The 13,226-nt window shown below is 34.8% G+C and overlaps 1 protein-coding gene across 1 annotated transcript in view; it reads left to right on the plus strand.

Annotated features, from left to right (window-relative positions):
* Positions 1-429: 429 nt before the first annotated feature.
* Positions 430-13,226, plus strand: part of LOC128242376 (15-hydroxyprostaglandin dehydrogenase [NAD(+)]-like) — a 30,700-nt gene continuing 17,903 nt past the window's right edge. The window contains exons 1-2 of the mRNA XM_052959509.1: positions 430-949; positions 1,203-1,404. Coding sequence (XP_052815469.1) covers positions 1,312-1,404 — 93 coding nt within the window. The 5' untranslated portion in view covers positions 430-949; positions 1,203-1,311. The remainder of the gene's footprint in view (positions 950-1,202; positions 1,405-13,226) is intronic.

Here is a 13,226-nt window from a genome sequence, read left to right on the forward strand (position 1 = left end):
ACCTCCCAGGAACTGGCGAAAATATTTCGAGCATCGGGATATTCGAGCCAAGCAGGAATGTTAACATTTGTTGAAACAAGTCGGTCCTTTACATACAGATCGAGCCAACGAGAAAATCGAGCTGAGTGAGTTCGAGCAAAGGAGTTTATACTGTACAACCAACAAAAAAAACAGACGACACATTTTAAGTGTTTACCCATCAGATCGGGTCGTAAATATACCGTGTTTTACAATGTTTTACAATGTTTGATATAAACCATGTTACTTAAACCAAATGTTCCTGTAAACAAACGTATATATGAATCTGCGTAGAACGTACAGGAGAAATTGATTGTTTTTAACAATATTTTATCGAAACCCAGCTCAGTTCTCTTAGAATGAAGAAAGCTGCTCAACCTTTACCTAGAAATACGATTTCCCTAGAACTGGTTTCTAAGATTGTATATCCATTACGTTCCAGTAGAAAGATGTTGTCTAAACAACATTAGAAATATCAGATGTCTGCTGGATAATATTGGAATAACTAGGCGTTTTGAGATCTTCTCTTTGTTGGGAATTTATTTTAATATTTGCGCTTTGACATTTACTACATCTTGCACCAATATAACTTAAAATATATGTATATGTGTGCGCTTATAAATACAACCATATTAAACTGTTTTCGCATATTCATTTCAACAGCTTGGAATAGTTAATTATATATCAGCACGTCGTTTATCATTGGAATACTTGTTTCATGGTAACAAGAAGAAAAAATATTTTTTTTGGCGATTTTAACAGTTAACGTAAAAAAGTGGAATAATTTATAGTGATTTAAATAAAGCAAGTAAATACTTTACCTCAATTCGTTCCTTTTCACGAAATATTTGCTCAGTGGAAATGTTATATCTAAAATAAAATTACCATGGATACCATGTTCTGCGTCTTGAAGGCATAACACTCGAAAAAAGTACGTGAAGCCGCTGTGTTTCAGTTAAAGAAGTTTCTGATTTATTAGTAAAAGAAACAAAACTTTCACAATACGAGCAGTATGAGGTCTAGATTGGAATGCATCTGAATAAACATTAAGAAAAAATGTAGACATTGAAATAGTTTGGGGTTTTTTTTAATGAAAGCGTTTCGATGTTTTATATTCAGCTAAAGGATAGAGTAAAGATATATGCGTGATGTAATTTTTGAAAGTAAATGTATTTGCAATTCAGAGAAAATGATCAAAACATCAAACAGTGCTGTATTAACTGCATTGCTATAGGACGCGACGGATTTTAGAAGAACTGGATAACTATACAGTTATATCTCGTTCTCCTAAGGATGGAATTAAGAGGTAAAGTGGCGTTGGTAACTGGTGGAACCTCAGGAATGGGAAGCGGATTTGCAGAAGCCCTCCTGACAGAAGGAGCAAAGGTTAGTTTAATACTTTTTATTATATATTTGATGTTTAACATGCTACTGAGAGTTACTTTATCTAAAGAATGTTTCGATTCGCCAATGTAATATTTGTTTCTGGATGCCGGTGTAGTTTCCGAAAGAATATTTAAAGAATAAGCACAATTAAAAGTAAAAACACCATTCTATTGATGAAGAGAGGTCGTTGTTACCATATCATATGAAAGATAAATGTTTCAGTGATAGAGGCTTTCTATTGAATTGCCTAGTTCATGGAGTGTTTTCAATTCACTATCAATGTATTATTCGAGACCATATCGTATACATACTAGTCTTAATTCAGTTTTAGGTTTCGTTTCTGTTAGGTTCGTTTTTATCAAATGTGTTTATGTTAAGTGCACGCAAGGTGAAGAGCAGTTACACTAAATTACAACCAAATGCCATTGTTTGGATGTCATTTTGTCAGTTTATGTTAATCTACGAGGTATGTTCGGAAAGTTCCCGGACTGAACGCATTCCTTTTAAAAGGCTCATTGTATTATAATGAAACTAAGTACAGATTTACTACACCTTTTATTCCATATCACTCTAAAATTTCGATTCCATACATATAACAGTAAAAAAGTTACAATAAATTTAAAACATGTACCAACGATATGGTGGAGCAACCCGACGTTAAAACTTATAACGTCAACGTCAATTCAGTTTACTCTTTCTCGAAATAGCGGCCATGTGCTTGCATGCAACGTTCATGTCTCCTGACCCATGATGTGTAAACAGTTTGAAACCATTGTTTATCAAATGAAGACATGATTGTCTGCACGTGACAACGTAGGCTCTCGAGATCGTCGAATCGGATTCCGCATAGCTGGGCTTTGAAGGCCGAGAAAAGCGCAAAATCAAGTGGCGCAAGGTCTGGGCTGTAGGGGGCGTGCTCCAACCTGCCGATCCCGAGAACATCCAGCTCCAACTCTGTGTACCGGGCCCTATGCGCTTGGGCATTGTCCTGGTGTAAGAGAACATTTTCTATGTTCTCTTCCATGCCGGGCCTCTTCTTGCGCAGTGCTTGGACCATATCCCGCCTCACGACCTGTTCAATAAATAACACAAAATTAAATAATAAGTTGTCTATTTGAAAAATAATGCATTGTGAGGTTACACCGTTTCACTGCTGTTATTATTGAATTTATGCATCAATTCTCTATATTTGATTCATAGCATGATTATATAAATGTGTAATTTCGTTTATAAATATGTTTGTAAAATGTTTACCTTTGAATAATACGCTGCATTTACGGTAACGCCCGCCGGGACCGCATGTATCAAGACTACTCCGTTGTTGTCCATAAATACGATGAACATGAATTTTCCTTTCGATTTCGTCACCCGGGCCTTCTTTGGTGGTGGTGAAGACGATGTTTTCCAGACCATACTTTGCTGTTTAGTTTCTGGGTCGAACAGATGAAACCACGTTTCATCCGTTGTGATTATTCTTTGAAGAAATCTGTCCCCTTCACGTCAATAGGACCTCAAAAAGTTCAATGATTTATTCACCCTATTCTGCATCTGATTGTCATCCAACAGCCTTGGTATCCAACGTGCGCACACCTTAACCTCTTCAGTAATTAACTTATACGCTGTTGCTACCCCAATGTCACATTCCTCGGCCACTTCCACGTCGGCCCCTATCAAGCATCGACTTTACCATTTCGCGCTTTTTCGCCACAAGTGCCGGCTTCCCACATCTCTCGTCGGATGTTGACTCGCGCCCCTCCTTTAGGCGTCTGTGCCACTCAAAAACAGCTGTGCGACTCAGAGTTTGGTCTCCAAACGATTTCTTCAACTGTATCAATGTTTTCGACGGTGAAACATCTAAACTCTAGAGAAACTGTATCACGACACGCTGTTTTTCAATAATTTCGCGTTGCATGTTTGCTTTGAGCACCTGTTTTTGAGTTTGTTTTGCGAGGCGGTGTATGCTTAAATGACGTCATGCGTATTTTACTAATGACGTCATGTTGTGGTTCAACGTCAAGATGACGTTTCCCGCGTTTTTTAACGTTACAAAATGCGTTTAATGTGAACATTATAGGAAAATATATGGCTTGCTCCACAAAAGCAAATATTATGTTGCTATGGATACAATATTTTTAGTATGTATTGACTTAGGCGAATCTCCGCTTATTATTAAAATGAATATATATGTGTCTCAACTTGGCCGAAGTTTCAAAGCTCTACGTTTAAAAATAACAAAGTTATAAGTACAGTCCGGGAACTTTCCGAACATACCTCGTATTAGGCATTGTAATTTATCATTTTAAACCTGGTCATATTACATAGAATATAGACCTTTCATACAAAGGAAAGCATTTACAAAGATCTGTCAAGCCGTTTCATATTAAGTATGGATTATGGATTGCATCGTACTAGTACCATATACTTTTAAATACATATACGTCCCTGAAAATAATGGAAATGCAATATTCTTATTTTTGTCTTATGTATAAAGTATTTTACAGTATCATCTATTTATTTTATGCCTTGCACAATTACAAAGGAATTATTATTTTAATACCTTGTCATATTGCATTGATAACCCAAAAGTATTTACAATCATCCCATGGTATAACGCCGATACTTGAAGCTATAATGATCATTCGAAAAGTCGCCATCTTTATATCTTAACCATATTTGTTTGTTATACGGTGATTTTTTTCATTAGTGTTTAGTGTTTGGTGTGCATCGAATTTACTATGTATGTATAGTTAGTGTTGCCATTTCATGTTAAAGATTTATTTACGGTCAGTTTGGTCCTTTTATGTCCTTTTTATAGGTCAGGTCTGTTTCGTCCTTTCATGTCGCCATATGTAAGGTCATATATGTGTCTTGTTAGTTCGGTCCCTTATATTGTATTTTTGTCCGGTCAGCTTGCTCCTTTCATGTCGTCATGTGTATAGAGAATACTACTAAGTTAGTGTCATGGCTAGAGGAAGTTTATCTGGCAAGTCGTTGGAAATTCTCGGATGAGCCGTAGGGTTGCCAGAAAAACTTTGTCCATCCACGGCACAATATATATGCGAAAAACTACAGAAACAAGCTCAGTAGCAAAAAGTTTAAACATAAACCCGGTTTAATGGCACTGGGTAAACGCCCAAGACATAGAACGTAAAAACAAAATATCACAAACAAAAAACATGGAAGAACAGCACAAAACTCCACAAACAGCACAGTGCATACATACTATGTATAAAAAAAATATGTTAATCAAGGATTAATAGGTACCGTCTTGGAACAGTCAGTAAAATGTAAATTTATTGGGGGTTTAAACCATTTTAAGTGCACAAACCTCACTCTTATCCCAACAAACCTAAATAAAGACAAAAACGTAAAAGGTAAATCTTATCAAAGTGTGCATTAACTTGAGGAAGCTTAATAATAAAACAAATATTGATAAACTTAGATGTAAACCTAAAGTACTTCTATGATTACAGATCCCAACTCTTTCTGCAGACGATGGAATACAATTAAGAGCACCTGATGCAAATACTTTTCACAGATACGATGCAGTCATTGTTTGAAACTATGAGTATCACAAACCTAGTATACGAATTATCATAATACTTAGTTTATTAAAACACGATAATTTACCTTAAAATATCAAGTACTTTTTAAAAAAGGATGATCATGGATCAGTCAACAAACGTGTTCTAATTATTTTACAACCATTTGGCAAGTCACATACTACGGTACACAGGTCATGGTTTAAGATTACGTCAAAGAGTGAATTCATTTCTGTTGTTGGTGAGATTTTGTCATTCAAAACAGAAGTTACTATCCTTGGTTGCTGCACATTCAGTTTGTAGCTTTTGCGGGTGGGGTAAGTTCGCATGTAAATTTTCTGTCCGATTTTCTTTGACAGTATCATTATCAGACAGTGTGATAGACCTTTCTGGGCGAGTGGTTGTTGAGGGTGGTTGTTAGCGGTTTATTGTTAAAATACTGAGGCATTTCTTTGTGTTTTTCCTCTGATTTTTCATAATAGAAAAGAGATCCGCGGTCACATGGTCAACTGACTGTAGATAAACATCACGTGGTCAACTATCCTAATAAACTAATATTAACACGGCACCTGGTTGTTGGACCGATTTATATGCAAATGGCAGGATAAAATGTCCTAAATATGTCTGGTCAGTTTTCTCCTTTCATGTCACCATGTGTAGTGTCCTATATGAGTCATTGGGGAAAAGGTTCTTGCTCAATTTCACTTGGTCTTGGATCATGGGGAAAGGGATAATTGCTCCATATTCACTACGGTCTTTGTCATGGGGAAAGGGGTACACGCTCCATATTCACTAAGGTCTTGGCCATAGGGAAAGGGGTATACGCTCCATATTCACTAAGGTCTTGGCCATAAGGAAAGGGGTACACGCTCCATATTTACTAAGGTATTGTTCATGGGGAAAGGGTTACACGCTCCATATTCACTAAGGGCTTGTCCATGGGGAAACGGGTACACGCTCAATATTCACTAAAGTCTTGGCCATAGGGAAAGGGTCATATGCTCCATACTCACTAAGGTCTTTGCCATAGAAAAATGGTCACATGCTCCATATTCACTAAGGTCTTAGCCACAGGAAAAAGGTTCACACGCTCCAGATTTACTAAAGTCTTGGCCATGGGGAAAGGGGTACACGCACCATATTCACTAAGGTCTTTTTTTATTCAAACGTATACAAAAAGCACTTCATACAGCTATACGTAGAAAAAACATTTGACATGTATACAAAAAAGTATATTTCATATGAAGACACCTGTTGTTTTGCGATTTTCTGATATAAAAAAGGGGGGATTGGGCTAAAAAAAGAAAAAAAAAGAAAAAAAAATGCCCATAAAAGGATTAAGATAAAACGAAGAGACAAACTGGCTTTCTAAAAATGTATTATATATCTGATGATTATAAAAGAAAAGCCCATTTTTGCAAATGGACATTTAGATTATCTTTCATAATAGCTATTTCACGTTCGATATTGATTCGAATATATAAGTATTTTTCAAAAATTTGGAAGTAAGGAATTGTTTCTCTGTGTTTTGAACAGAAAATGTAGTATTTTCGAAGTATAAATATGAAGTTAATGCAGCTACAGCTTTTTTCGACGTTTATTCCTAATAAAACATTTTTTAAATTTAGTTCGATTCTAATATTTTTTGAGTGGATAAAGCGTTTCAATTCATTCCACAGGTCTTGTATGATATAACACTCCCAGCACATGTGGTTTATTGTTTCCTCAAAGCTGGAACACAAGTTGCATAAACTAGAATTGGATAATTTGCATTTAAAAAGATATTTATTTGTTGGTAGAATTCTATTTATTATCTTAAGCTGAAGGCTCGTATACATGTGTCGATTGTTGCAGTGAATATACTTCCTTCCAATTAAGTGTTTCGTTTAAAGAATTTTCCCATATATGTTTATGTTTTATTTCAGTAGTGTCATTTTGAATATGTTTATTATACAGAAACTGTGTGATCTTTTTTTTGGTTCTTATTTCATATTTTTTTCGATTGGATGTGAGCTTGTTTGCTCTTACTTCTGATTTACACGATCGTATTTCAAATTATTTAGAACATTATTCCTTGCACGAGTGTGTGATATCTAACTGTATTACAGTGCCTTTCCTGAAGAGAAAAGTTTGTTATCAATTGATTTAAAAGCTAGAGGAAAGTTGTGGATTTTGGGAAGAATTTAAAATTTGTATTGTGCAATATTTCGTTGGGATATTAACTCATAACTCCACCAAACTTTTACACATAAGAAGTGTAACTTTAGAGCGGCTCTACTGCATATGTATTGTCTAATAAATAGCTGCCGTCAATTTGCTTTGAAACTGGTGACACATTAACTAAAAGTGTGTTGTAGGCGTTGGTGTTTTTCTAAATTAACTTTATATCAGGCCGAAGCCATTTTTCGTAATTTTCTCTTGGAATTCTAAGCATGCAATTAGCTGATAAAGTTGCGATGGTCAGCAGAGGGGCTTCGGGAATAGGACGGGGATTGGTAAACGCCCTTCTGGCTGGTGGTGCAAAGATGGGCTATATTTAGGTAAAACGATGCATGGGTTTATATAAGTTTATGATTTCAGAATAAAATATTCATGCTGATGATAGGTTATATGGAGCTTTGACATTGTTTGAAATTTCATTTGTCAAGTAACATTTCTTTTAACCAAAAACAAGCATGCTTTTTCAAGCGTAAGATGGATCCATCTTTCGTACTCCAATATATTGGATGCATTCATCTTTATTGCTCTAAAATATTGGATGTACCCACCTGTTTGCTATGCAATGTTAGATGGATCTATCTTTAATGTTCCTAATTCGATCACACTTCTGGAATATAAATATACAATGCATTATGCATTTTTAATAAATTGTTGGAGTATGCAAGTGTTTATTTAAAATCACAACGGACTCGTGAATATATTAATTTAAATTATTGAGGTTTTAGTTATAACACTGTGTGTTACTATTTCCTAACCAAACAACAAAGCTAGCAAGTTATTAAAACCCCGAAAACTTTTGTTATAGCTAGGTTGCACATTGACAACACCATATATTAAAAAATATAGTTCATTGTCAACGTACTAACGTAGTGTAATTTAACCGGATTGTTTAAATACATGATTTGCAAGGTAGACAATCAAACACTTCATTCAGTAAATAATCTAAAGATACTAAATCAACATGTTATGTCCATGTTCACCCTGCGTATGTTATCATTTCTTGCTATTTATGCATTAAGACTTTCTTTGTGTACATGCTATTTAAAAGAAAACCGTAATATTTATAACCAAAGAGAAAGTTCAAAACTTTCATTTATAAAATATAAATCATTTATCTTTGTTAATAACTTCAAATGTGATGATATATTGCGCACTTCAAATGGTTAAACAATGTCGTTTGTACTTTTGATAGTAATAAATTAGCAAAATTAGTTCTCTCAAAACTGGTCTCTGTATTTGTACACTTCGACTAAGTAAACATTGGTGATAACGGATGTACTTCAAATTTTTAATTTATACACATAATTATTGTCAAATACGGGGGTCCTTTGTCTGTGGATTATGGATGCGTTGCAATATGTTTTCGTCTTCTTGACATATCTGTTGTTGTTAGTTCGCTTACGAACTTTGCACCTTAGATATATGATCATATAACAATGTATGTACATGTATGTATGATAGTTTAACAATCTGCACCAGCAAAATGTCTACGAATCTTTCAAGAAATGAATCATTCAACATATAAAAAAGCGAAAATATAAGTTATAGTTGTTCAGCTATGACCAGAGAAAAAAAAGTGTATGATAAATCTATTATAGGACCACATTTTGAGTTACGTTCACCTCAGTTGGGCTGTTGCTCAAGTTTAAAAATGTATCAAAGTGATTAGGAATTGCAGTCACTTCTAATTCGTGTCTTTTTTGGCATATAAATACACTTAACTTCGTGATTAGCCAAAAGGCAGTGTGAAGCCAAGATGGAACCAATGAGCGCAGCCATTTTCTGATAGAAGTTTGAGTAAATTGCGTAGTTTAACATGTTTTATCCATTTTAATAACATTCTTTTCATTTTTTAACGTATTAAATACACTATATACTTTACGTTCACCATACACTATGCACACATTGAGTATTGTTTTCTGCAGAAAGTATATCATGTAGATATTACGCTACGTGATTATGATCATTATGAACTATCGCTTGCCGTGATGAAAATTATATGCAATGTCATCTTCCGCAATGGTAACAATGTGCACTGCCACCTTTTGTTGTTGACAATAGACACGTTTGCCTTCCGTGATGTTAATGATAGGTACTGTAGCCTTATAATATGCAGAGGGTTGATATATTCATTGTCACTCTCCGTGATAACGCGTATGTGTACTGAATATGAACTGAAATTGTTGATGATATGAACTGTCCATTTCCGTGATTGAGATAATATGCACTGAATATGAACAATAAACACTCGTAAAACTTCCTTATGGCAGCAAAAATTATTACGGGACTTACCCACACTGTGTCAATTATTAACTTGACTCAAGAAATAATTAGGATGTTGTTATTGGATAAAAGAAAAATGCAAAAGCCCTTCTACTTCTTGTTTGTGTCAACGTGGCCATGAGGAATATATAGTGTGTCAAGGTTTGACGATGATGAGGTGCTATCCTTAAATAATTCTAATGGCTCGAATCATTTTGCTAAATTTCTTCTTGTATTTTACAGAACCCAGTTGTATAATACTGGACGAAATTCAAAGAAAAAGGCCTGTCGTAACTAACTCACTTAATTAAATTAAAGAAAAAAACACTAATAATACACTGACAAGTACAGGCCAGACAGTATTTAAAGCTGAACGAACAACCTGTGTTGATGCACTGCTAGGACCAAAGAGACACTTAAACCGTGTAATACTGTTTCTTAACTATTAGGAAATTATTTTGTAATGGTTTTTATTAAAACTATGATATGAAGTCAAGACGATGTAAAACAAAAGAATAAATTAAAGTAAGTCGACACAAAGTTAGTATTAGAAATGGCCCTTCGACGATAATACTTGTATAAAAAACTTGTAAACGCAACTCTTAGAGGTGGCAACTTAAACTGTATATGTTACCTGTTCACAATACTAACCTCATGATGATATATTTCATGTTTGCAGTTTTAATTTTCTCTTATACCGTTCGAGGAATTTTAAATGAAACATGCCGGGAAATTTGGTTTAAGGCATATAATAGCTCAAATCTCAACTTACATCGTGCGACCAATCTGCGCTTTAACTTGTAAACATCAGCGTGTTACAGAACATTGCGCTTATCTTACTATCTTACACATATCTGACACCCCATCACGATACACATTCGAGTATTTACTAAACACTGTTGAAAAACAAGTTTCATGTTTATGTGATTACAAAATGTTTTCATTTTTTTTCTTCGAATTATTTATCAATAATTTTCCTTGTGTTTAGAAATGCTTGCCAGATGTAAATATTTTGATAAGCGACTAATCACCAGGTCTAAGCTTTGATATGGTCGACGAGATTCTCTTCTTTGTTATATGTAAAGTTACTCCAGTTCACCACTTTATTATGAAATTGCAGAAAAGAATCAGCTTTCACACTTCTTTCCCACAAATTGTGAACTCTTTGTCTGTGGATTTGACCCCAGAAAACCTTATCAAGATAATTTTGTTTTCCTGCTATCATCATTTTTGATAAACCTTGGTAGTTAAATATCACGTATTTTACCTAATTTACCCATTCCCTGAGAGCCCTTGATAGTTCGAGTTCACGTATTTTAGAAAATCGTTCACATTCCTGAGAGCCCTTGATAGTTCGAGTTCACGTATTTTAGAAAATCTTTCATATCCCTTAGAACCCTTTATAGTTCGAGTACACGTATTTTAGAAAATCGTTCACATCCCTGAGAGCCCTTGATAGTTCGAGTTTACGTATTTTAGAAAATCGTTCACATCCCTGAGAACCCTTTATAGTTCGAGTTCACGTATTTTAGAAAATCGTTCACATCCCTGAGAACCCTTTGATAGTTCGAGTTCACGTATTTTAGAAAATCGTTCACATCCCTGAGAACCCTTTATAGTTCGAGTTCACGTATTTTAGAAAATCGTTCACATCCCTGAGAGCCCTTGACAGTTCGAGTTCACGTATTTTATAAAATCGTTCACATCCCTGAGAACCCTTGATAGTTCGAGTTCACGTATTTTAGAAAATCGTTCACATCCCTGAGAGCCCTTGATAGTTCGAGTTTACGTATTTTAGAAAATCTTTCACATCCCTGAGAACCCTTTATAGTTCGAGTACACGTATTTTAGAAAATCGTTCACATCCCTGAGAACCCTTTGATAGTTCGAGTCCACGTATTTTAGAAAATCGTTCACATCACTGAGAACCCTTTATAGTTCGAGTTCACGTATTTTAGAAAATCGTTCACATCCCTGAGAGCCCTTGACAGTTCGAGTTCACGTATTTTAGAAAATCGTTCACATCCCTTACAACCCTTTATAGTTCGAGTTCACGTATTTTAAAAAATCGTTCACATCCCTGAGAACCATTGATAGTTCGAGTTCACGTATTTTAGAAAATCGTTCACATCCCTGAGAACCCTTTATAGTTCGAGTTCACGTATTTTAGAAAATATTTCACTTCCCTGAGAACCCTTGATAGTTCGAGTTCACGTATTTTAGAAAATCGTTCACATCCCTTACAACCCTTTATAGTTCGAGTTCACGTATTTTAGAAAATCGTTCACATCCCTGAGAACCATTGATAGTTCGAGTTCACGTATTTTAGAAAATCGTTCACATCCCTGAGAACCCTTTATAGTTCAAGTTCACGTATTTTAGAAAATATTTCACTTCCCTGAGAACACTTGATAGTTCGAGTTCACGTATTTTAGAAAATCGTTCACATCCCTAAGAACCCTTTATAGTTCGAGTACACGTATTTTAGAAAATATTTCACTTCCCTGAGAACACTTGATAGTTCGAGTTCACGTATTTTAGAAAATCGTTCACATCCCTAAGAACCCTTTATAGTTCGAGTACACGTATTTTAGAAAATCGTTCACATCCCTGAGAGCCCTAGACAGTTCGAGTTCACGTATTTTAGAAAATCGTTCACATCCCTGAGAACCCTTGATAGTTTGAGTTCACGTATTTTAGAAAATCGTTCACATCCCTTACAACCCTTTATAGTTCGAGTTCACGTATTTTAGAAAATCGTTCACATCCCTGAGAACCCTTGATAGTTCGAGTTCACGTATTTTAGAAAATCGTTCACATCCCTGAGAACCCTTTATAGTTCGAGTTCACGTATTTTAGAAAATCGTTCACCTCCTTGAGATCCCTTGATAGTTCGAGTTCACGTATTTTAGAAAATCGTTCACATCCCTTAGAACCCTTTATAGTTCGAGTTCACGTATTTTAGAAAATCTCTGAGAACCCTTGATAGTTCGAGTTCACGTATTTTAGAAAATATTTCACATCCCTGAGAACCCTTGATAGTTCGAGTTCACGTATTTTAGAAAATCTTTCACTTTTACATAATTTTTAAAGGTAATGCGCTCAAAGAGACTAGCCCATTATATTGAAGATTATACAATTTCGAGGCCAGTAAGTGAAAATTTGAATTCTTAAAACTGCTAACTGCTAATATCGTCTTGATAGTTTACATTGTATTGTTAAACTACCATTTAAATCCACTTCCACTTTGTTTTCTTTCTTTACAGACAATGCGCTGGAAGTCAAAGCACCTAGCCAATATTTACGATTATAAAAATTAAATGCTAGCAATGTCAACTTTCATTTTGGTTATGATACAGACATGGAACAATATACCGAAAGTACACAAAATACAAAATGCTAGTACAAATGGAAATTACACAGTACCAAGCAGTAAAACGTACTTATATAATTACTACAATTACTTGGAATTGTATATCAGTACGTTCATTATCAAGAGAACCTCTTTTATGTATTACGCATTTGAGTGATTAAATCATTAAACGCAATCAGGGATGTGATGAATAGTGAGTTATAATTTAACTGCTTAGCGTAAATCATATATTTAAAATATAAACATCCGAGATAATACGTTTCGACTCTTATACAAAATGTTTAGTTAAACTCATTTAAGCGAATTCATCATCCACTGTAAAGAATTGATTTGAGTGGGAGGCGTACGTTTTAACCCATATTGTTTACTATTCTAAAGATTGCAAAGTTAATATTAATGTCAAATGTCAATTTCGAAATGCATAA

Source organism: Mya arenaria, chromosome 8 (genome assembly GCF_026914265.1).
Source record: "Mya arenaria isolate MELC-2E11 chromosome 8, ASM2691426v1".
Lineage (NCBI taxonomy): Eukaryota > Metazoa > Mollusca > Bivalvia > Myida > Myidae > Mya > Mya arenaria.